Here is a 26237-nt window from a genome sequence, read left to right as displayed (position 1 = left end):
AAGATCCCTTTCAAGTCCACTGACTGTCAGAAGACAGTCACTTTTACTGGGGAGGAGAAAATTCCTTTCTCTCAGCCCCATTGATTTAATACAGCATTTATTTCAAGTCACTGAGCCTTCATAGAAAGGTAAGAGCCTTTGAAATACCTTCAAACCCTCTGAAAACCTTTGTATCGTTCAATTTTAGTCCAACACTTTGAATTCTCATTTGATTGACAGCTTAATGGTTTTTACTCAGCATGCAGTCAGCTGTGTTTATTTACCTTTCTCTTCACACTTGAATGCATCTCCATTGTTCTTAACTGCAAAGTTTGCACGAAAGAGGAAGTGAAGAGCGCTTAGCTGGTTTGAAGTTGCCTCTGGTTAAACCTTCTTAGTCCAACATCGCATCCAAGAGACAGCACTTTCAACAGTGCAGCACTCCTACGTTAGCCTGGATTTATTTTGTGCTAAAATCTCAGGAGTAGGAATTGAACCCACAGCCATTTGACCTGAGGTGTCTGTGCTACGCACTAAGTCACAGCTGACATGGGTTTCATTTTAGGGTTGTGTACACAGATTACTAAAATGTAGTAATCAGATTAACAAAGTATTCTAAAAAACTAATAACTCTTGGGTATAACAGAGAGGGAGTTTTGCTGCAACTCTACAACACCCTGGTAGAACACATCGGGGGTACAGTGTAACATTCTGTATGTTACCGGGCAGCACGGTAGCACAGTGGTTAGCACTGCTGCTTCACAGCTCCAGGGTCCCGGGTTCGATTCCCGGCTCGGGTCACTGTCTGTGTGGAGTTTGCACATTCTCCTCGTGTCTGCGTGGGTTTCCTCCGGGTGCTCCGGTTTCCTCCCACAGTCCAAAGATCCGCGGGTTAGGTTGATTGGCCAGGTTAAAAATTGCCCCTTAGAGTCCTGAGATGCGTAGGTTAGAGGGATTAGTGGGTAAATATGTGGGGGTGTGGGGGTAGGGCCTGGGTGGGATTGTGGTCGGTGCAGACTCGATGGGCCGAATGGCCTCCTTCTGCACTGTAGGGTTTCTATGATTCTATGATTCTGAGCACAGCATCTTAGAAAGGATATACTGACCTTGAAAAGAGTGCAGCATATAGTGGCCAGAAAGTTACCAGGTCTCCAACCGTTGGATTATGGGGAGAGATTACATAAAATGTGCTTCAGGAAACGTGGTGGAGGACATGCCCCTGTCTACATCAATAGGAATGAAGTGCAAATGGTTGAGAGCTTCAGGTTTCTTGGTGTCCAGATCACCAACAATCTGTCCTGGTTGCTCCACGCTGATGCTATACTTAAGAAAGGCCATCAATGCCTCTACTTTTTCAGGAGGCTAAGGAAATTCGGCATGGTTGCTATGACTCCCACCAATCTTTACAGATGCACCATAGAAAGCATTATTTCCGCATGTATCACAGCTTGGTGATACATGCTCTGACCAAGACCACAAGAAAGTACAAAGGGTTGGGAACATTCTTTCTGAATCTACCCTGTCTAATCCTGATAGAATTTTATAAGTTTCTATGAGATCCCCTCTCACTCTTCTAAACTCCAGTGAATATAATCCTAATCGGAATCAGAGATGGATCGCTCTGTCACCTTCTCGTATGAAGGTGCCTGCAGTACCAAACTGGTCATAATAATTTCTGATGCTATCCATTTCGAAATTAACTTTGCACTAGTCTCATGTCCTGAAATGAACTTTAATCAGTAAATTCTGAGGGAAAGCTTTTCCTTGGAATGCGAAGTTACAACCCATTGGTTCGATTTCTCTGTGAGCCCTCAACTTCTTACAATTAAGATCATTCATTCACTGAGGAATAGTGGGGTGGCAGGAGGTGGAGGGCGGGGAGGTGGTTGGTGAGGGAGAGTAGTGGGTGTAATTTTTGCAGTTTTCATTTGGCCTCCCATCAATGCAGGATTGGCACCAAACTCAGAGAGAAGCTGTTTGCGCCTTTCCCGCCAGGTTTAGAATGGGTGGTCAGGAAAATTCCTGTGGAAACTCTTCCCTTTGGATTGTTATTTGGAGAATTCCTGCCAGACTCAGATCAAGGAATGCAGGCTGGTGGAGATGAGTGAATTATTTATGCTTTTTACCCCAGCATGGGGTTTCCCGCTCGGATGGTGACTTACTATCTCTGACAGCATTTCTGCAGCTTTCAATGCTTCAGGATTGTCAGCTGCATGTATGGGGTCTTCAAACAAATGTGCATACATCAACACTTGGTCAGTTCAGCTCTCCATGTGATCCAATTGTATGCTCCCTGTTGTGATGGGGAGGCCCATAACATTGGTTGAAATGTTCAGATAAAGCAAATGTAAGAGCCTTGAACTGACTCATGGTACGGGACTCGCAGAGCAGATGAAGTCAGTGTAAATGTTCGAGCATTCGTACCTTATCCGCTGCTCCAACCTTGACAGCGGCCGGATCCTTCCCAAAAAGGCACATAGAGCTGGGTTTTCCGGCTGCGCTCGCCCCAAAACTGGAAAATCCCGCCCAAGGTCAACAGACCTTTGCATGGGCCGCGTCCCGCCCGCTACAATTCCCGTGGCGGGCGGGACAGGAAAATTCCTCCCCTAGAGTGCTGGCTTAGGTGAGAAAACCAGTGCGAAGCTTGCAGGCTGCACAGCCAGATGTTCCCTCCATACGTAACAGCTCTCTGTGCAGCTGGAAAGGGGAAGCGAGAATCACTCCGGCAGCTGGAGGACAGGGGCCTAAAAAGCAGGAACGCCGGCAGCCCAAGATCAGGGCACCATTTTTAAAGGATGCCACGATCTCTGATTTAAATAAGCCCTAAGCATCCCCCAACGCCCCGCCCGAGGACACCAAAAACCACTTGTGGACACAGAGAACCCTCCCCAAATCCTCTCCTCCCCCAGGATAACAAGACCCCAAGAAGAGGGGCAACTCCATCTCCCACAGATAAGAGGATCCCCCGCATCCCCATGGAGAAGGGAAATCCTCCCCCCCGCCCCCAGATGCAGAAGGACAACCTCCCCCATGGATAAGGGGAATCTGTGCAATGGAGCTCCCCAGAGGGCCCCCTGGCACTGCCGGCAGGACTGCCAGAATGGCAAGGGGGCAATGCCTGGGCATCTCCTTCACCACCTGGGGTTCATACCTATCTGTGAGCCCTCGGCATGGAGTCATCTTGACTAGTTTTTGATTTTGAAAACCAGTAGTGATTCGCACAGTCGTGATGCCACGCCGACGGGATGGAAAGTAAGGATGAGGGCAGAAGGGGTGGCATCATGCCCATGTGATGTTAATTCATGGAAATCAGACGCACACCCTTCCTGGCAGTGTACCTGATTACATTACCAGCAGGGAAGCAGAGGATCTCAGTTTGAGATCTCACTGGCACCAATCCAGTTTTCGGCCTCTCGCAAGATTTTAAAAAATTCATTAGAGTCACAAGTAGGCTGACATTAACACTGCAATGAAGTTACTGTGAAAATCCCCTGGTCACCACACTCCGGCACCTGTTCGGGTACACTGAGGGAGAATTTAGCATGGCCAATGCACCTAACCAGCACGTCTTTCGGACTGTGGGAGGAAACTGGAGCTCCTGGAGGAAACCCACTCAGACATGGGGATAATGTGCAGACTCCGCACAGACAGTGACCCAAGCCGAGAATCGAACCCAGACTCCTGGCTCCGTGAAGCAACAGTGCTAACCATTGTGCCACCGTGCCGCCATTTAAAAAGGGGCCGATTTAGTGACTGTTACGGGATTATTTGTGTCAACGGTCAGCAAGGATGTTAGATTGCGGCCTATATGCCTTAAACCTGATTCAGAGGTTTGTCAAACAATCTGTCAATACGAAGTGATCAGAAGAGCTGGACGACAGCTTACACCCTCCCCACTACATCTCTGAATGGTAAAAGGGTAATTGTTTAATTGCTTCCATTCATAGGGCGGAATAATTCCCCTTTATGATCAGAACGGAAAAAAATGTGGAGAAAATGTTTGACTTTTTGGACACTCACTGATGCTAAGTTTGATTGTCAAATTGATTTAAAGGGCGGGAATTTCCGGGCTTGGGATGATTGTGGCTGGAAATTCCCGCTCTGTACGTCAATTTGACAATCAAACTTAGCATCAGGGAGTGTCCAAAATGTCAAACATTTTCTCCACATTTTTTTCGTGGGAATTTCTGGTCGCGCTCACTCCAAGGGCGGAAAATCCCACCCGAGGTCAACAAACCTTTGCATGGTCTGCCCCCGCCCACTACGATACCCGTGACGGGCGGCATGGGAAAATTACCCCCCAAATGTATTTTTATGATCGTTATGGCGACACAGTGATATTTTCATCCACCTCTCCCTAATTCATGGAATCATTCTGGCCCAGTTATTGCCAGCTCTCTCTCTCCCTCCCTCTATCCCCCCTCGTGCCTCCCCATCCCCCATCTTGCACCTGCCCGTCCCTCGCACTGTGGCTCATGGCTCTGTCTCTCAAGGGAGTGTACACTCGCTCCCATCCCCAGTACCATTACTCTGAGGGGGGGATGCACCACTACTTTGTGCGGGGATTCCTTATCTTGCAAAATAGATGTGTGAATACCTGCCTAGGGTTCCATCCACTGGACTGACAGCATTATCAGATGGGAGCCAGGAGCTGAGCGTGAGAAGACATTAATATATATCTGCCATTGCTGATAAGCAGACACTGAAGAAAAACACTCAGTTACCTGTGTGAGATGTCACGTGCTGGCGTGGACATCAAATCTAGTTAAAATGTAAATAGGCTGATTATTAAATATGAGACACAGATTAGAATTGCAATCCTGGTTGATGTTCACAATGTCCCTTTGAGCTAGTGAATTGTCAGGAGAAGTCGCTGTGGTCTGAGATGGGAAACTAGCTCGGAGGTCCCTTTCATATAATGTTAAAAATCCTCAGGTAAGCTCAGCTAATGAGTGTAAAGCTATACAGCTCCACTATTTACCATTTATAGCATATTGGTTTTTTTTGTTGAATCACAGCAAGACAGAGAAGAGGAAGACTTGATTTTCTCTCAGTGAAGTGGAACTCTTTACCGCAGAGGGTTGTAGAGGCTGGATCATTAAATATGTTCAAGGCTGAGATGGCCAGATTTTTAATCAGTAAGGGAATCGTGGGTTTTTATAGGGATAAGGAGGGAAAGTGGAGTTGAGGATTATCATGTCAGATCAGTCATGATCGCATTGGATGGTGGGGCAGACTCGATGGGTCAAATGGCCTATTTCCAGCTTCTTCCCTGCTGCCATCAGACTTTTGAATGGACCTACCTTGCACTAAGTTGATCTTTCACTACACTACCTTCTTAGAGGATGTCAAAGCATTTCTTGTCCACATGTGTTGCTGTTGAGAAGATGGTGGGGAGCCACTTTCTTCAATATCTGAGGTCCATGTGTTGAGGATAGTCCCACAGGATTACGATCCAATGACAATAAAGGAATGGTGACATATTTAAGTCAGGACAGTGTGATCATCGAATCCCTGCAGTGCAGAAGGAGGCCATTCGGCCCATCGCGTCTGCACTGACCACAATTCCACCCAGGCCCTATCCCTGTAACCCCACATATTTACCCTGCTGATCCCCAGACGCGAAGGGACAATTTATCATGGCCAATCAACCTAACCTGCACATCTTTGGACTGTGGGAGGAAACTGGAGCACCCGGAGGAAATTCACACAGACATGGGGAGAATGTGCAGACTCCACCCAGACAGTGTGACCTGAGACTGGAATTGAACCCGGGTCCCTGGTGCTGTGAGGCAGCAGTGCTAACCACTGTGTCACCGTGCCGTCCAAGGTATAATGTCAGGACTGACATATGGAGAGAGAATGGATCGAGTGGGCTTTTACTCATTGGAATTTAGAAGACTGAGAGGAGATCTCATAGAAACATATAAAATCCTGGTGGGACCGGACAGACCAGATGTGGGAAGAATGTTCCCAATGTTGGGGACATGCAGAACTAAGGGTCACTGTCTAAGAATAAGGGATAAGCCATTCAGGACTGAGATGAGGAGGAACTTCTTCACTCAGAGAGTTTTGAACTTGTGGAATTCTCTACCACAGAAAGCTGTTGGGGCCAGTTCATTAGATATGTTCGAGAGGGAGCTGGACGTGGTCCAGTGATGAGAGGGGAGCAGGTGGATTGGTAAAGTCCTAGTATAGCAGTGAGGATTGAATTGATGGAAACCTTCTTCGAGAGTCTTCTTGTAGCAATCTCCCTTCATATACGAGGGGCAGGATGTTGCTCAGAACTGGGAGTCAGGGGTGTTGAGTTGATTGGAGGGTATGGAGAGGTGATGCGCATTGTTGTGTTGAGTTGGGTATCGACAAGACTGGTATGGGATTAGTTGTACCAGACTGGTGCACAGTCCCCTGAAATCGAGTAGACGATAGCAAAAGCTGAGGTCCTTAAGGTTTGAACATCTGCACCCCATGAAGAGCCAGCAAGTTTGCTGAGGAAGTTGTTCAGATTTTGACATTTATTGCTGTCTTGCTCAGATGTTTATGTATTGTACATATCAGTACATGCCAGAATGCTTTCAATTCATTGCTTGAGGATTCTTCACTGAACATTTGAACAGATTGAAGTTCAGTTAAGGAAATTAGTTGAAACAACCAGGTACCCTGCAGCACCCAAGGTGAAAATTAACTGGAAGCTCCATTTACCCCACAATCAAAAAATCTTGCACCATCATGGTTGAGGTTGGGCATGAGGGTTTGATTTGATTTGATTTATTATTGTCACATGTATTAACATACAGTGAAAAGTATTGTTTCTTGCACGCTATACAGACAACGCACAGCCAAAGTGTATCTGGATTTCCCCCAGAAGACATTTGACAAGGTGCCGCACCAAAGACTGCTACATAAGATAAAGGTGCACAGTGTTACGGGTAATGTATTAAATGGATAGAGGATTGGTTAACTAACAGAAAGCAAAGAGTGGGGGTAAATGGGTGTTTTTCTGGTTGGCGATCAGTGACTAGTGGTGTGCCTCAGGGATCAGTGTTGGGACCGCAATTGTTTACGATTTACATAGATGATTTGGAGTTGGAGACCAAGTGTAGTGTGTCAAAATTCGCAGATGACACTAAGATGGGTGGAAGAGCAAAGTGTGCAGAGGACGCTGAAAGTCTGCAAAGGGATATAGATAATCTTAAGATGGAGTACAATGTTGGTAAATGTGAGGTCATCCATTTTGGTAGGAATAACAGCAAAATGGACTATTATTTAAATGGTAAAAAATTGCAGCATGCTGCTGTGCAGAGGGACCTGGGTGTCCTTGTGCAGGAATCTCAAGGAGTTGGTTTGCAGGTGCAGCAGTAAATTAAGAAGGCAAATGGAATTTTGCCCTTCATTGCTAGAGGGGTGGAGTTTAAAAACAGCGAGATTATGTTGCAGCTGTATAAGGTGCTGGTGAGGCCACACCTGGAATACTGTGTACAGTTTTGGTCTCCTTACTTGAGAAAATATATAGTGGCATTGGAGGGGGTGCAGAGGAGATTCACTAGGTTGATTCTGGAGTTGAGAGGGTTGGCTTATGAGGAGAGACTGGGTAGATTGGGGCTTTACTCTTTTAGGGGAAGCTGATTTAGGACTGAGTTGAGGAGGAACTTCTTCACACAAAGGGTTGCGAATCTGTGGAATTCCCTGCCCAGTGAAACAGTTGAGGCTACCTCATTGAATGTTTTTAAGGCAAGGATAGATACATTTTTGAACAGTAAAGGAATTAAGGGTTATGGTGAGCGGGCGGGTAAGTGGAGCTGAGTCCACAAAAAGATCAGCCATGATCTTATTGAATGGCGGAGCAGGCTCGAGGGGCCAGATGGCCTACTCCTGCTCCTAGTTCTTATGTTCTTATACCGTTCATAGGGAAGGAAAGGAGAGAGTGCAGAATGCAGTGTTGCAGTCATAGCTAGGGTGTAGAGAAAGATCAACTTAATGCAAGGGAAGTCCATTCAAATGTCTGACAGCAGCAGGGAAGAAGCTGTTCTTGAGTCGGTTGGTACGTGACCTCAGACTCTTGTATCTTTTTCCCGACGGGAAAAGGTGGAGGAGAGAATGTCCAGAGTGTGTGGTGTCCTTAATTATGCTGGCTGCTTTCCTGAGGCAGCGGGAAGTGTAGACAGAGTCAATGGATGGAAGGCTGGCTTGCATGATGGATTGGGCTACATTCACGACCTTTTGTAGTTTCTTGCGGTCTTGGTCAGAGCAGGAGCCATACCAAGCTGTGATACAACCAGAAAGAATGCTTTCTATGGTGAATCTGTAAAAGTTGGCACTCTCAGAGCACTGTGATCCCTGACTCTTGGTTAGCTATCAGTGAAATAACACTGAAGAAAATGTCACAAATCGAATGGGACATCAAAATCTCACAATCCTGTTTTACACAACGGCACAGCGCACATTCTAATCCCCCCTATTGTTTTGTACATGACAGTGCTTTGCATGTTGCACATACTGCAGAGTCTGCGAATCTTGTTGTACAAAGAGTTTTGCTTAATCTATTTCCTACTGGATTACAAATTGTCTGCAATTTTCTTCACACAATTTGACATTTGTGCATTAATATTTATCAGACAAAGCAACTTCCCTGCAAGGTGAGGATTGGATGTGCATTCACAAAAATATGTTGCAAGGGGAAACATGGAGCGTAGAGATACTAGCCAGAGGTTCATCAATCATCAGCCAAAATTGCTGCGGATTACTTCTTGACAGTTGCGCCCACACTTATAAACGCTCGACATTAGGGAATCAGTACAACAGATATCAAAACAGAAAATGCTGGAAAACACTTAGCAGGTCAAACTGTACCTGTGTAGAGAGAAACAGAGAGATGGTTTCAAGTTAACCCTATTTTTCTCTCTCCACGGATTTTGCCAGACTTGGAGAATAATTCCAGCAATATTCCATGTTTATTTCAGATTTCCGGCATATCTGCAGAATTTTATTTTTGAACCAACGCTTTTTAGTTGGGAATCATCAGCCTTACAAAGATCGCAGTGTTCAGCCGGGGCCTGGAAAATTCCTGTCAACAGCTCCGCAATTCGCTCCCTTACCTCCCTCATCAATCAAGGGTGCATTCCATCCGGGCCTGGCGACTTCTCTATCTGGAGTGCTGCCAGGCTTTTTATCACCTCCTTTACCTGTAACTATACTGCTCAGTTGCTCAACACTCACCTTTACAACTGGGCCATTGTCACCATATTCTAACTTGGCAAAGACAGAAGCATGGCATTCATTTTAAACCTCTGCCATACCCTGTGCTTCAGTGAGCTTCAGTCTACCCTGCTTATCCCTTATGGGCCCCATTCTATCCTTCACTAATCATTAACCATTAACATGTTTGAAGAACATTTTACTATTTGTTTTAGCGCAGTCTTCCATCCTTTTCTCATGCTTCCTCATCTCCTTCCTTATTCCAGCCTTAGCCTCTCTCCGGCATTTGAGATATTTTTGCTGATTTCTATTATATTATTCCAGTATGCATCAAATGCCTCCTTTTTTTTCCTTCATTTTCTCAATATCCTTCGTCATTCAGGGTACTCTAGCTATGGATACCCCATATTTATTTCTCGTGGGTATGTACCTAGCTGGCACCATATTCATCTCTCCTTTGTAACTCCCGCGTTTTTCATCCACTGTTTTATCTACCAAAATGCATTTCCAATCAACCAGTTCCAGTTCAACTTTTAAACCCCTAAAATGTACCCCAATCCAGTTTGGGATCTTAATCCGTGATTGATTTTTATTCTTTTCCAACTTAATATTGGACGTTACTATATTATGATCGCTATTTCCCAATTGCTCCCCCACGCGATCCTGCCTGCTGCATGTCTCAGGATCAAATCCAGCACAGCTTCCTCCCTGGAAGGACTGGAAATGTACTGTTCCAGAAGGTTCTCCTGCAAACACTGCAGGAATTTCTCCCCTTCTGCGCCCCATACTCTACCTTTATTCCAGTCTACCTTAGGCCAATTGAAATCCCCAACAATCACAGCCCTACTTGCTGGCTTTATTTTGTTTACACCCTCATTGTGGGTATTACAAAGTTCAGCCATTGAGAAAAATACTGTGACTATAAAAGCTTTCTGAAAGTATTTTGACTGGTGTGTGAGAAGCGGTTTGGCAGGGTCCACTGTGTTTACATGAGCAAAGCCTCTATAAACATTGACAGGGAAATTTGTAATGGGAGAAAATTAATAGATTGGAAATGAAAATATGGAACATCGTATTATGGTTGACCAATCTACAATTCAAGTGTTACGCCCAAGTGGCATGTGGAAAATGGAATTGTGAGACTTCATTCTCAGATCAAAGCCTTGCTGAGTGGGAGCACAGATCTCAGGATTGGGCATAGGGATTACAGTGCCTGATTATAATAGAATCCCTCCAGTGCAGAAGGAAGCCGTTTGCATCAGCAACAATCCCACCCAGGCCTTATCCCCATAGCCCTATGTATTTACTCTGCCAATCACCCCGACACTAAGTTTAAAGTTAATTTTTAGTGTCACAAGTAGGCTTACATTAACACCGCAATGAAGTTACTGTGGAAATCCCCTTGTCGCTACTCTCCGGTGCCTATTCGGGTACACTGAGGGAGAATTCAGCATGGCCAATGTACCTAACCAGCACATCTTTTGGCCTGTGGGAGGAAACCGGAGCACCCGGAGGAAACCCACGCAGACACGGGGAGGACATGCAAACTCCACACAGACAGTGACCCAAACCGGGAATCGAACCCGGGTCCCTGGCGCTGTGATGCAGTAATGCTATCCACTGTGCCACTGTGCCGTCCTAAATTTAACAATTTAGCAAGGCCAATCAACCTAACCTGCATATCTTTGGACTGTGGGAGGAAACCATAGCACCCGGAGGAAACCCACGCAGACACGGAGAGAACGTGCAGATTCCGCACAGACAGTGACCCAAATCAGGAATCGGACCGGGATCCCTGGCGCTGTAGTGCAGCAGTGCTAACCACTGTGCCACCGTGCTGCCCTAACTTTAGCAATTTAGCATGACCATTCAACCTAACCTGCATACCTTTCGACTGTGGGAGGAAACCGGAGCACCCGGAGGAAACCCACGCAGACACGGAGAGAATGTGCAGACTCCACACAGACAGTGGCCTGAGGCTGGAATTGAACCCGGGTCCTTGGCGCTGTGAGGCAGCAGCGCTAACCACTGTGCCGCCCTAAAAATTCAGAGTTCCATTAATCAGGATCACTGACCCCCCATGCCCAATTGTCGGAGTTCAGTAATTCAATCAAACTACGCTGCATTCCCTGGACAGAGGTCAGTGCACCAAAGGAACAGAGACGTTTGCTGTGATTTTGCACCTATGTTTGTCACAATGTAGATGCAAAATATCGCTAGACTTGGAAAATGGGAATTTCGTTGGTGAAATCTCATTTTCCGGTTCTCCCTGCTCCCTCCCTCTGACTGGTGTTGTAAGAAGGCTCCCGCCCAGGATGTTCAGGAACCTCATTTCAATAAATTTAAATATAATTGGTGGCCTTCCCACCATATCATCCCCCCTACATTTGGAACTCCCCCCACTCCCCCGTCGCTGACGTGACATAATGTTGACGAGGTTTATAACTACTCTTCAAAAATGGGAACCAGACGAGGGAAACCTGCTGGGGTGCACCTGGGCGTATAGCCCCCGGAGAAGAGGTACATGCCCAGGCAGTGTGCTGGCATTGTCCCGGCACTCCCCCTGCACCCTGGCCAAGCCCTCTGGTATGCTGGCACTGCCACTAGCACTGTCTCAGCACCATGGCACTGCCTCATATCACTGGCACCCTGGCAATGCCTCTTGGCACTGCCCCCAGCACGATCCCGGTGCACTGATACAGCCTCCTGGCAGTGCCCCCAGTCACCCCCACCCCCCGATCAGGACAGCACTGGGGGAGAGTGCCAGGGTGCCAGTGCCAGGGTGCCCCATAGGTAGCTACATTAGGAGGCTCCTAATGAGGGTCACAGTCTGAGGGTACAGGTAGACATTTAGGACGGAGATGAGGAGATATTTCTTCACCCAACGAGTGGTGAGCCTGTGGAATTCATTACCACAGGAAGTAGTTGATGCCAAAACATTGAATGTATTCAAGAGGCGGCTGGATATAGCACTTGGGGTGAATGGGATCAAAGGTTATGGGGAAAAAGCAGGTATTGAATTGGACGATCAGCCATGATTGCAATGAATGGGGAAGCAGGCTCAAAGGGCCAAATGGCCTCCTCCTGCTCCTATCTTCTATGTTTCTATGTCCTTATTTGTCGGGGTGATCCCCTTGTGTGTGGGGTAGGGAATCCTCTTGTGCGTAGGGTGGGGTGGCGGGGGGGTGAGGCCATGTCCATGGGGGATTCTCCACATGCATGTGGGGACATTCATGTGTTGCCAATTGGAGATTGGGATGCCGCTTAAAAATGGCACCCTGATCTCAGGATTCTGTCTGGCTGTTGGCTTTTACCAGCACTGCCCTACCAGCGTGACGGCCTGGGTCGCGCCTCCAGATATTTTTCTGCGCAGAATGTGGGATTATCTGGTGAGGAAAGCCAGTTTGTGCGGTCTGCGAGCTGCTTTTCTCGCCTCGGCCGACACTCTGTGCAGAGAATGGAAAATTCCACCCCTCAGGCGGGCTCATGGTGGTGGTGGTTCTGGAAATTGCTTGAAACTTATCAATGTTTACAAAGGGGCAAAGATCAAACAAATGCCTCAGGCTTCTCATTTGTCTGATAGAGCATTTCAATTAGAAAATGTTCCACAGGCAAAAAAAACATTTTTCTGTGTACCCGTGGCTAATGAAAAATAGATGACACAAGATGACAGGAAGTAAATTTAATGTTCGTCTTTTAGTTTGAAGTTTTCTTGGTTCTTGCATTAATGGTTGCCAATCAAACCTGCAATTGCTGATAATTTTCCTTGCACCAACTTTTTGAAACATGCACTCAATTGTAGCAATTATATTTTTCTATAAATCTGAAAGGTGGCTAAAGAAACGATGGAAAGAGGATAGATTGCCGCAAAATTTACATTAAGTGACTATGTTTTGTAACCAACAATTTGATAATGCTGATTTCTTTATCCCCATGGGACAAACACCAGGAGGGAATTATTTAACTTCATCCATTTACACGGGTGGCACAGTGGCACAATGGTTAGCACTTCTGCCTCACAGCGCCGGGGACCTGGGTTCAATTCCGGGCTCGGGTCACTGTCTGTGTGGAGTTTGCAAATTCTCCCTGTGTCTGCGTGGGTTTCCTCCGAGTGCACCGGTTTCCTCCCACAGTCTAAAGATGTGCCAGTTAGGTTGATTGGCCGAGCTAAGTTGACTGTTAGGGCAGAATTAGGGGACAACCTGAGGCTAAAGGGACGATCCTTTAAAACAGAGATGAGGAGGAATTTCTTCAGCCAGAGAGTGGCGAATCTGTGGAACTCTTTGCTGCAGAAGGCTGTGGAGGCCAGGTCACTGAGTGTCTTTAAGACAGAGATAAATAGGTTCTTGATTAATAAGGGGATCAGGGGTTATGGGGAAAAGGCAGGAGAATGTGGGTGAGAAAAAAAATCAGCCATGATTGAATGGTGGAGCAGACTCGATGGGCCGAGTGGCCTAATTCTGCTCCTGCGTCTTATGGTCTTATTGTCTTATTTTCCCGTCCCGCTCGCTACGGGAATCATAGCGGGCGGGACAGAAATTTCGGCGGACCGCGCACAGATCTGTTGACCTCGGGCGGGAATTTCCGGTCTTGGGGCGAGCGGAGAGTGTCGGGGGGGATTAGCAGAGTAAATACACGGGGTTAGGGGGACAGAGCCTGGGTGGGATTCCTGTCAGGGCAGGCTGAACAAGAACAAAGAACAAAGAACAATACAGCACAGGAACAGGCCCTTCGGCCCTCCAAGCCCGCGCCGCTCCCCGGTCCAGGATTGAATCCTGAATCCAGGATCCCCGCCCAATTTTCCAGCCTATCTACATCCTAATATCCTATCCACCGAGCTGTCCCTCACAGCTACGATGCTTTGTTCATCACAACCTATTAACTCACCCCCACCCCCCCATTCCAGACCATGTGATCACCAGGGAGAGGCTGCTTCTGCACTGTGGGGATTCTATGGCAAGAATTTTTCCGGCTCGCCCACCCCGGAACTGAGGCTCGCGGAACGGAATTCTCCATTGGCCTCGGGCGGGGGATTTTATGAGCCTCACCTGAGCAAAGTCATGAAATCTCGGCCTATGATTCTAAACTGTGTAACATGTACTGGAATATTCATCCCTCTTGTAAAACATGACGTAGGAGAAATTTGAAAGCATTTGTTCAAACAAACTGGTGTCAGCATGTTTCAAAAAAGCCTGCTTGACAGAATTTCCTCATTTGCATGTGGCCATTATCTAATTGCCTGGGTGAAGTGCTTAGGGAAATTGTTGGGTGCTGAGAATTGCATGGTCAAAATGGAAGCCAGACAACTATGCATCCAATTAAGTTAATGCCCAAGCGGAAAGAGGAACTCCTGTCCCTCATGCACTTAAACAGGGGAATAAACTTGACGGAGTGAATTTCCAAATGTGTTCGTATTTAAATTAATGTGCTAGCAAATGTCATATCGTAAGTACTAATTAGTTACGAATTGGTGATTAATTTTATAAAAGCATCAAATTAGGAAGAAAAGCTTGTTTATTTGAGATGCTCACCTCACTTGAGGATTCTGGTGCATTCAATTATGTCTTGATTAATTTTCAAGACTTTTTACATTAATCAGATCGTAGACTAGGATTGTTCTTTTGTGCTGATGAAGAATGATCACTTTCACAGTTAGCTGATTTTATGAACAAGCTGTTACTAACCCTGCACTGAATGGCGCCAAATTCCGAGCTATTTTTTACCAACGTGAATGCGTGCGCCACACATGGAATTACATTGTGTCTGCAGCATTGGAAGAAGTCATTGGGTCTAATTGGTCTGTCTGTGTTTATAGGTGCTTCAGTGATTAGCACTGCTGCCTCACAGCGCCAGGGACCTGGGTTTGATTCCTGGCTTGGGTTATTGTCTGTGCAGAGTCTCCATGTTCTCCCTGGAATTTTACCACCCCGCCCATCACGAAAATAAGGGCGGGCGAGGGGCAGGACATGGTGAGGTCCACTGACTTCGGGCAGGATTTGACAGTTTTGGGACGAGCGTGGCCGTAAAATTCCGACGCCCCGTGTCTGCATGGGTTTCCTCTGGGTGCTCAGGTTTCCTCCCACAGTCCAATAGACGAGCTGGTTAGGGTGCATTGGCCGTGCTAAATTCTCCCTCAGTGTACCCGAACAGGCGCCGGAGTGTGACGACTAGGGGATTTTCACAGTAACTTCATTGCAGTGTTAATGTAAGCCTGCTTATGACACTAATAAAAAAACTTAATAAATGAACTTAAAACTATTTCATCTCACCTTGCCAACATATCGTTTAATTCTTTTCTCCCTCATGTCCTTGCTTATCTTTACACCAAATGCATTTGCCTTACCATATTCTTACTCTGCTTTTGGTAAAGATCCACCCAGGATATTTTAATGGAATTATGATATGAGGCAAGCAGAAATTGCCTAACAATGCAGTTAGAAAAGATCACCAACAGTCAATAGTCCATAATGCAGAAATTTGACAACTATTAATTCATACGATATTCTGGTGCCCTTCTTCGCCATTCACAGATTGTATTAGTGCCATTATTTCAGTTTTATTTAGTTACATTGATTTTTTATTTTACTCACCGCAAAGCAGCAGTGAAGGACAGTAACTGAAGGCACCATCAAGTTTAAAAAAGGTGCAGAACGTGAGTTAGAGCAATTTAATTTAATTTGCCTCGAGAAATAATTGATTAAAAGTACAGGATAATATTACAAGTAACATTCAGTCTATTCAAGTGGGCATCATTGGCTGGACCATTATTTATTATCCATCGTTAATTGCATCGGGAGATCAGGTGCATGCACAATGGCGCCCTCTTGCAGCTATCAGCCGGCTTCCCGCCCTGAATCTGTCCACTCTCCCTATTGGTGCGAATCACATTTTGTCCCACTTTATTTCTCCAAGCGGCATAAGATAACGCCTGAGATATTACCCAAACAAATGGGTACGATTCTCTCCCATTTTCATGCTCGTTTGGCAGTGAGAATTTCTTTGGTAAGTTCGCTCCCTGATACTCAATGAGTATTTGTATTTCCCATTTTGCAACCAATATCCAATATTTTAAGTTTGCTTTATGAACCATTTACTGCGACTAAATTAACACAAAAATGAGCTATCTGGCATCATGGTGTGACACATTTACCATCTGCAATGTCCCTTTCACAACAGGTTGATTCATTTTAATTCACATCAGCTTGTTTCTATACCTCCCTCCAGGGCCACTTTGGACCAGATGTTCAGCACATTTGTGTGGGTTTACTGTGTGTCTCTGGTTTTATAAGCAGCACTAATGCACACTGCCAGCCACACAGTTTTAAGCAAATATTTAGACTTGACATCTGTGGTACAGAGAGCCTTTGCTGCCCTCGTTCAATCCTGACCCTGATGGCCGAGAAGAGGCAGAGAGCTCGCGAGGACAGGAATTCATTTCCTGGCCTTTCCGGGAACCTCCAACCTGTCAAAAAGTCGGAACATGATTTTCCAATTCACAGCAGAGAGTAATGTTTGGGCAGGTTAAATGGTCAGATCTTTAATTTATTGAAAATGATTTTTTAAGTGTGGTTTGCATACTTTAAATGCTTGATAGCTGCAGTAGTCGGGTGCAACATCTGGATCTTGAGTCAAGTGCAATGCCGCAGCCTGCAGCCAATTTATTAGCTCAAGTCTCATAGTCCTGCGAGCTCTCTGGGAAATGGTGTCCGAGTACAGATTGTTGGCCAAATGAGCACTGCGCTGGGAAATTCCCAAATTGCCGCATGCTTAAAATAATGGCTTACTGCAAGAATAGGATTTCTCTTTCTAATAAAGTAATTTAACTTTTCCCTGAGCGTTCACCATGATCAAAACTGCGGATAGGCGACCTGATCCCCTGTCAAGCTCCCACCTTGGCTAATTGCTTGAAGTCGGCAGAAAGAGTTTCTTGTAGTTTGCCTGCCCACCCTTGTGGCTCAGGGCCAGAGGTCCGTGAGGATGAAAGCTCCAGAAAGACACGCAGCTAAAGTTTGCAGCCCTAACCTTTCATTATTTTCAGTTCTCCGACTCGACTGCATTTTGCAGATGGAAGCAAATGTAAAATAACGGTTAGGGCGGAGCCAAAACTATAGCAGAAAGGGTCAGCACTGGGAAAGGGCAACTTAGCATAGGTGTGCAGGAATTCGAAAACACGCAGGTTGCACGGTGATGGGCCCGCGGAATTTGCTACCGCAGGAAGCAGTGGAGGCCGCAACATTGTATGTTTCCAAGAAGGAGTTAAATATACCCCTTGGGATTCGAGGGATCAAAGGCTATGAGGAGAGGTTGGATAAACTTTGTTTGTTTTCACTGGAACGACGGAGGTTGAGGGGTGACCTAATAGAGGTTTACAAGATTATGAGGGGCACGGACAGAGTGGATAGTCAGATGCTCTTTCCTCGGGTAGAAAAGCGAAGTACTGGGGGACATAGGTTTAAGGTGCGTGGGGAAAAGTTTAGAGGAGATGTGTGAGGCAAGTTTTTTTACACAGAGGGTGGTGAATGTCTGGAACACGCTGTCCGGGGAGGTGGTGGGAGCAGGTACAATAGTGGCATTTAAGAGGCAACTAGACGAATACATGAATAGGATATGAATGGGAGGATATGGACTCCGTAAGTGCACACGGTTTTAGTTAGACAGGCATCATGATCGGCACAGGCTTGGAGGGCTGAATGGCCTGTTCCTGCGCTGTTCTGTTCTTTGTTTTGTGATATAGGGGGAAGGCAGGATCAGGCTCTTGAGTTGGATGATCAACCTTGAACATATGGAATGGCGGAGCAGGCATGAAGGGTCGAATGGCCGACTGCTGCTCCTACTTGGTTTCTATGTTTCGAAGCTAGCGTGAGGAACTATGTGTTGGATGCGGGATTTGAAGCAGAATGTGAGCAAAATGGGTGAGTTTAAAGTTGGTAAAATAAAGGGGAACAAGACAGTCTATGATGGGGAGGTGAGATTTTGGAGACTAAAGGTCAAAGAGAGGACAAACCTTTCTTCCATCCCATTGAAAAGAGGGTAAGAGACTCTCCTCAGTTCGAGAGAACAGGAGTCATGCCTACTATCTCAGGCAGGATTTTCCAGCCATTCCCGCCGTCAGGATCTTCCAGTCCCACCAGCAGTACCTCCGACCCGCCATGGGGGGCACACCATCGGCAAGACCAGAAGTCCCTGCTTTCTGCCAATGGAAGGCCACTTCACGCGCCATGAAACACACAGCAGGGGGGCCGGGGGGAGGAATGGAAAATCCAGCCCATTATATCAATTAGTCAGCTTTCTTTAATTAAATGGCAACTTTTCCAGACGTATGGACATACGGACATGTACGCTAGAAGCAGTAGTAGACCATTTGGCCCAATGAGCCAGCACAGCCATTTGATAACATCGTGATTGTGATCTCAACTCTACCTGCATGTCAGAAACATAACAGAATGACAGAATCTCAGAATTGCTATCGTGCAGAAGGAGGCCATTCAGTCCATCATATCTGCACTGGCTCTCCAAGTGAGCATTATGACTTAGTATCATTCCCCTGTCTTTTCCCCGTACCCCTGCACATTGTCTCTTTTCAGATAATCATCTAATGCCCCCCTGAATGCCTCGATTGAACCTGCTTCCACCATCTTTCCAGACAGTGCATTCCAGACAGTGAATTCCAGACCCGAACCACTCGTGTAGAAAAGCTTTTTTTCACATCACCTTTGCTTCTTTTGCAAATCACTTCAAATCTGTGCCCTCTCGTTCCTGATCCTTTTACGAGCAGGAACAGTTTCTCCCTCTCTATTCTATCCAGACCCCTCATAATTTTGAACATCTCTATCAAATCTACTCTTAGTCTTCTCCATTCCGAGGAGAACAGTGCCAAACTCTCCAATCTACCTTCATAATTGACGTTATAGAACCATAGAAATGTTACAGCACAGAAGGAAGCCATTCGGCCCATCTTGTCTGTGCCAGCTGGAGGACACCTTTCTAATCCCATTTTCCTGTACCCAGCCCAGAGCCCTGTAGCTTTCACAATCAGGTACCACCAACTCAGGCAGCGAATTTCAGGCACCCACTACCCTCTGCAGAAAAAATATCTTCCTCATGTTCTCTCTACACCCACTGCCACGTGTCATAAATCTATGTCCTCTGATTCTAGAATTCTCCACTGCATTCCAGATCACAGCAACACATTGAGTATTTCACGTTTCCCTCACGTTGCCTCTTGTTCCTTTAACGAAAAAAGGCTTAACAAAGTATCTGGGAACTAAACATGACACAAAACCTACCCAGTGCCGTCCTGGCTGGAGTTGCATCTTTCTTAATCCAGAATGACACCCACGACAGGACGACAGTCAGTATGCACGGAATGTAGGTCTGAATCGTGAAATATCCCATTCTTCTGCTTAAATCGAAGTATAGCGTCATGACAACGTATTCCCCTGCTTGAGAAGAGAAAGATGGTTAGTGCCATTTTCAGTTGTCCAGAGCCTAACATCAATGATCCAGTGCTCCCAGCAAGGTAACCAGCCTCAAAATGAGCACCGGTTCCAGATAGGGCTCTAGCACTCTGACCTTCCTCTCTGACCCACACTCCTTTCAATTAGGCAGACATGGTGGAGTTGGCATAGTGGTATTGTCACTGGACGAGTAACCCAGAGACCCCAATGCTCTGAGGACCCTGGTTCAAATCCCATCACAGCAGATGGTGAAGGGTGAAGTTTGAATTCAATAAAATCTGGAATCAAGAAAACATCTAATGATGGACCACAAAGCCATGGTTGATTTTTTAAAAATTCATTTGTGGGACATGGGCATCGCTGGATGGCCAGCGTTTATTGCCCATCCCTAGTTGCTCTTAGAGGGCAATTGAGTGTCAACCACATTGGTGTGGCTCTGGAGTCACATGTAGGCCAGACCAGGTAAGGACGGCAGATTTCCTTCACTAAAGGACATTAGAGTAAAAACTCACTTGGTTCACTTATGCCTTTTAGGGAAGGAAATCTGCTGTCCTTACCTGGCCATTATGTGACTCCAGATCCACAGCAATGTAGTTCACTCTTACGTGGCTTGACAAGCCACTCAGTTCAAGGGCAATTAAGGATGGGCAATAATTGCAGGTCCAGCCAGCGATACCTGCATCCCGGGCGGGATTTCATGGCCTTGCTGTCCCGGAACTGTAAAATCCCGTCGAGGTCAATGGACCTTTTCATTGTTCTGCCCCTCACCCATTCCGATTCCCGTGGCGGACAGGGCGGTAAAATCCCAGCCCCCATGTCTGAATGAAAGAAAAATTGGGACTCTCGCCCACTGTTAACATGCGACCCATATGTTTCCCCCTTGTCTGCTGAGTAATTATGTGCAGCCCAGACACATTAAGAAGGTTCCTACCACTTTGCAAGGGATGTATCTGCTTCTTTTTGTTGTTACGTGTAATGGTGCCTGGAAACACCTACCACTGTTATTTTATGACTAAATGGATGGGCTGTCGAGATAGTGGAGTTCTGCTGCCAAAGTATAGCCAAAACAAACATACTCAGAGGCTGTTCCTATCAGGTGTGATTGACCAAGCTTGAGATTTTTTCAGTAGAAAATAGAAGGTGACCCAAATAGAGATCTTTAAAATGATGAAATGGTTTGACAGCGGGGAGATGTGAAACTTGTTAGGAGACCAAAAGCAGGGACCATAAAGGAGAAACTTCTTTACTCAGTGGGCAGTGAGAATCATAGAATCCCTGGAGTACAAAAGGAGGCCATTCGGCCCATCGAGTCTGCACCGACCACAATCCCACCCTGGCCCTATTCCCGTAACCCCACACATTTACCCTGCTAATCGCCCTGACACTAAGGGTCAATTTAGCATGGCCAATCGACCTAACCCGCACATCTTTGGACTGTGGAAACCGGAGCACCCGGAGGAAACCCACGCAGACACGGGGAGAATGTACATACTCCATACAGTGACCTGAGGCCGGAATTGAACCTAGGCGCTACGAGGCAGCAGTGCTAATCACTGTGCCACCGTGCCGCCCAAAGATAGAACTCATTGCCACAAGGAGTTGTTGAGTTAATAGCTTGGATGCACTGAAGATAAACACATGAGGATATGATACTGTACTGGTTGGATGAAGCAGGTGGGAGAAGGCTTGTGGGACGCTTAATGCTGGCTTGGACCAGTTATGACACATGGCCTGTTTCAGCGCAATTGTAAAAATCAATGGGTTCTCAGAAATATCGGGTCCCACTTCATAGAATCCCTACAGTGCAGAAGGAGGCCATTCGGCCCATCGAGTCTGCACCGACCACAATCCCACCCAGGCCCTACCCCCACATATTTTACCCGCTAATCCCTCTAACCTACACATCCCAGGACTCTAAGGGGCAATTTTTTTAACCTGGCCAATCAACCTAACCCGCACATCTTTGGACTGTGGGAGGAAACCGGAGCAAACCCACGCAGACACGAGGAGAATGTGCAACCTCCACACAGACAGTGACCCGAGCCGGGAATTGAACCCGGGACCCTGGAGCTGTGAAGCAGCAGTGCTAACCACTGTGCTACCGTGCCGCCCAGTCCCTTAGTCCCTGCAGGACTTAGTCCCTGCAGGAATAGCAAGACAATTTGCAGGTTGGGAGTTCAATACACTAACTGTGGCAGGCTTTGTCATGGCTCCTTCCTTGAACCCATGGCAATAGCATATCCAGGGCAGCATGGTGGCACAGTGGTTAGCACTGCTGCATCACAGCGCCAGGGACCCGGGTTCGATTGCCGGCTTGGGTCACTATACGTGTGGAGTCTGCACGTCCTGCATGTTTCTGCGTGGGTTTCCTCCGGTTTTCCTCCCACAGTCTGAAAGACGTGCTAGTTAGGTGGATTAGCCATGCTACATTCTCCCTCAGTGTACCTGAACAGGCGCCGGAGTGCGGCAACTAGGGGATTTTCACAGTAGCTTCATTGGAGTGTTAATATAAGCCTACTTGTGACACTAATAAAATAATAGTCTCTGGGTTTCCCAACCAATCAGGGAGTTGGGTATGATGACACACTGAATTTGCCAAATGAAGGATTTTCAATTGAAAGGACCACAGCATGGGCTACAGTTGCTCAATTACACGGTGGAATTGGAGGTTGTAGTGACTACAGGAATGGAGAGGAAACCTGAGAAGGCTGCTCCCTGGCTCTCTCACTCTTACCTGGAGGTCCCAGAGTGGGATCTCACAGTGATGTGAGTTTGCCCAGGGATGTGAGGAAGGGTATAACTTCTCCAATCAAACATGGGTAGGAGTGGCTGAGGTAGCGAAGAGCAGAGGTGCCCTTGCAACCTGGAGACCAGCTTGCTGAGAGGAGCCAGGAGGGCATGAAAGGGGCATGGCTTTTGGGTGCCATGGCCCACACTCTGACTTTCCCATCACTCTCCCCTGCAGAGCAACCCTGAGGTCAACACAAGCTGCGGCTCCATTCATTCCTCTCTCTCTCTCTGCGGCTCCCTCACTTCCTCATCTGGGTAGCTGGTATCTAACCTGACTCTCATCCTATTGTCCTCACACACCCATGCCTCACAGTCAACCACCACAAAACAGGGTGGGATTTTCCAGCCGCGCTCACCCCAAGGCTGGAAATTCCCACCAGAGGTCAGTGGACCTTTTCATGGTCTGCTGAATTTTCTGCTGTGCCCGCGATGATTCCCATGGCATGCGGGATGGGAACATTCTGCCCAACATGTCCTTCCCTCCTCTCCACACTGGTCACTATGAAGAATCAGGCCTCTCTGCTTTCTCTCCTAGCAGTTCTCCTTGCAGAGGAAGAGATTCTCACAACCTGATGGGAGAAGGAGACCCCAGGGGAATGTGGGATGGCAGGGGGAGAGATGTGGAAAATGTGGGGTGTGCGGATGGTGACGGCTGAGGCTGGAGTTTGGGATGGGCCTCCGGGAGGGGTCAAGAGGGCCCTCCCCGCTCCCTCCTCCACATCAACCATTTGCAATGAGTTTCCACCTGCTCCAGAGGGAAGGAAGATCTTTGTCCCAGGAGCTTGCAAATGTTAGCAGTGACCTGCTGGGAGAGCCCAGGCACTCTGGGGGCACTGGAACTCAGACACTGAGAAATCCAATCATCTGCCTGCAGACCCTGTGCTGGGTGTCTCCCATCCTTCCAGCTCCATCGAGGTATACACCCATTCTCTCCTACAGAGGAGGCTGGTGGATGAGGAGAATGCAGTCGGACTGCTCCTGGTGCTGCTTTGATTTCCTTCCCTCAAAGGAGATGCAGAGTGGAGGTGCAATAGGGGCTAAAGTCTGGCAACATGGAAGTGCGGCTGAAGGTGAGTGAAGTAGAAAGCAGACAAAGTGCCTCCCCAATACAAATTGGCAACCTTAAGCAGTGAGAGCACTCTGTGAGCGAAGAGGTGCTTTATGCACCAGCCTCTCACCTGGCCATGACTGCAGCTCTTCAGTTTCACTTCAAGAAGCTCTGCCCACGTGCACTCACCTCAGTGACCCTGATGAGGTCGGGAAACTGGCTGGTTCGGAAATCCAGAACCGAGGGTTATTAGAGCTTTTAATTGGCTTCTTAATGACCTTAATTACTTGCCCGATGGACCTAAGGGGATTCCCAGCTCACTTTCAATCCCACCTTGCAGAAAGCAGGAAGAAGGTGAGACGCTGGAAGGACCTCAACTCTCGGCATGGTGGCACAGTGTGGTTGGCACGGCTGCCTCACAGCGCCAGGGACCAGGGTTTGATTCTGGCCTCGGGTGACTGTGTGGAGTTTACATGTGCTCCCTGTGTCTGCATGGGTTTCCTCCGGATGCTCCAAAGATGTGCGGGTTAGGTTGATTGGCCATGGTAATTTGCCCCTTAGTGTCAGGGGGATTAGTAGGGTAAATATGTGGAGTTACAGGGATAGGGCATAGAATCATAGAAACCTTACACTGTAGAAGGAGGCCATTCGGCCCATCGGGTCTACACTGACAACAATTTCACCTAGACCTTATCACTGTACCCTGGGGTGGGATTGTTGTCGGTGCAGGCTCAATGGGCTCAATAGCCTCTTTCTGTACTCCAGGGATTCTATAATTCAATGAATGTCAATTGCAGGAGCTTTAATTTCCCACACACATGCACAAAGATTAACCAGCCCTTATCTATGAAGACTACACCCTCCCCATTTTTTCCAATACACAGTAGTAATTATTCTTTATATCATTCTGGCATGGATATGTATCTCAATGTTCTTGATGTGCTTGAATATCTTTCTATTGCAGAGGCTTTCAGTTATGATACTCACACGGCCTATCAAACTAACGTATGACTTTGGTTATCACTGCTGTCTTACAACGCCAGGGACCCGGGTTCGATTCCCGGCTTGGGTCACTGTCTGTGTGGAGTTTGCACATTCTCCCCATGTCTGCGTGGGTTTTCTCTGGGTGCTCTGGTTTCCTCCCACAGTCCAAAGATGTGTGGGTTAAGTGGATTGGCCCTGCTAAATTGCCTCTAAGTGTCAGGGGGATTAGCTAGGGTAAATACATGGGGTTGTGGGGATAGGGCCTGGGTGGGATTGTGGTCGGTGCAGACTCGATGGGCCGAATGGCCTCTTTCTGCACTGTAGGGAATCTATGGTTCTATGATTTGCAGCAGAATCATCATGATGATGTGAACGTACATAGGGTTTGAAAGTATAAACTGGGAAACAAAGAGAGGGAGAAACCCATCAACATGGCAGCTCGTCTCGAGGCACTGCCCAGGTTTAGGTTGATTCACACAGGGGCATGCAGCACAGAATCACAGGATACTACAGTGCAGGAGGGGCCCTTCGGCCCATCGAGTCTGCACCGATGCATGAAATGTCCTGACCTCCCCACCTAATCCCACTTGCCAGCACTTGGCCATAGCCTTGAATGTTATGGCGTGCCAAGTACTCATCCAGGTACTTTTTAAAGGATGTGAGACATCCCGCCTCCACCACCCTCCCAGGCAGCGCATTCCACCCTCTGGGTAAAAATGTTTTCCCTCAAATCCCCCCTAAGCCTCCCACCCCTCACTTTTAACTTGTGTATCTTCGTAACTGACTCTTCAAATAAGGGGAACAGCTATTCCCTATCCACTCCACCCTCTCCATGCCCCTCATAATCTTAGAAATCATAGAAACCCTACAGTGCAGAAGGAGGCCATTCGGCCCATCGAGTCTGCACCGACCACAATCCCACCCAGGCCCTACCCCCACATATTTTTACCTGCTAATCCCTCTAACCTCCACATCTCAGGGGCAATTTTTTTAACCTGGCCAATCAACCTAACCTGCACATCTTTGGACTGTGGGAGGAAACCGGAGCACCCGGAGGAAACCCACGCAGACACGAAGAGAATGTGCAAACTCCACACAGACAGTGACCCGAGCCGGGAATCGAACCCGGGACCCTGGAGCTGTGAAGCAGCAGTGCTAACCACTGTGCTACCGTGCCGCCCTACGACAACTCAATCAGGTCGCCCCCTCAGTCTTCTCTGCTCCAACGAAAACAACCCAAGCCTATCCAACCTCTTTTCATAACTTAAATATTCCATCCCAGGCAGCATCCTGGTAAATCTCCTCTGTACCCCCTCCAGTGCGTTCTCGTTCTTCCTATAATGTGGCGACCAGAACTGCACCAGCTGTGGCCTCACCAAAGTTCAACACAACTCCATCATGACCTGTCTGCTTTTGTAATCTATACCCCGATTGATAAAGGCTAGTGTGTCTTGGACTGCTCCAGCCCGCACGGCATTTGTCAATATCAGTCACAAACCGGGGCGAATTTTACTGTCCCACCCACCACGGGAATCGGACCGGGCGAAGGGCAGACCACGGAACGGTCCATAGACCTCGGGCAAGATTTGCCGGCTTGGAGGACGAGCGAGGCCGGAAAAGCAAGCCCACCGTGTGTGTGGGGCCCACCAGTAATAACCCATGGGGTCGCCTGCTCCTGGGAATGGACACATGAAGTGGCGCTACGCAAACGCACTTCACCCTCAAGCAGAAAGAAAAAGGAAACAAAATACAGAAATTGGACTTTGGGAGGCCAGAGAAATGCC

The 26237-nt window shown here is 47.4% G+C and overlaps 1 protein-coding gene across 4 annotated transcripts in view; it reads right to left on the bottom strand.

Annotated features, from left to right (window-relative positions):
- Positions 1-26237, bottom strand: part of gabrg3 (gamma-aminobutyric acid type A receptor subunit gamma3) — a 605769-nt gene that overhangs the window by 45706 nt on the left and 533826 nt on the right. For all 4 annotated transcript variants that reach the window (XM_078222416.1, XM_078222417.1, XM_078222419.1 and 1 more), the window contains one exon: positions 19461-19613. In XM_078222416.1, the coding sequence (XP_078078542.1) occupies positions 19461-19613 (153 nt within the window). The remainder of the gene's footprint in view (positions 1-19460; positions 19614-26237) is intronic.

This window comes from Mustelus asterias, chromosome 10 (assembly GCF_964213995.1).
Source record: "Mustelus asterias chromosome 10, sMusAst1.hap1.1, whole genome shotgun sequence".
NCBI lineage: Eukaryota > Metazoa > Chordata > Chondrichthyes > Carcharhiniformes > Triakidae > Mustelus > Mustelus asterias.
Note: the sequence above shows the minus strand (reverse complement) of the source record. Positions and strands in the feature narration are given on the sequence as shown.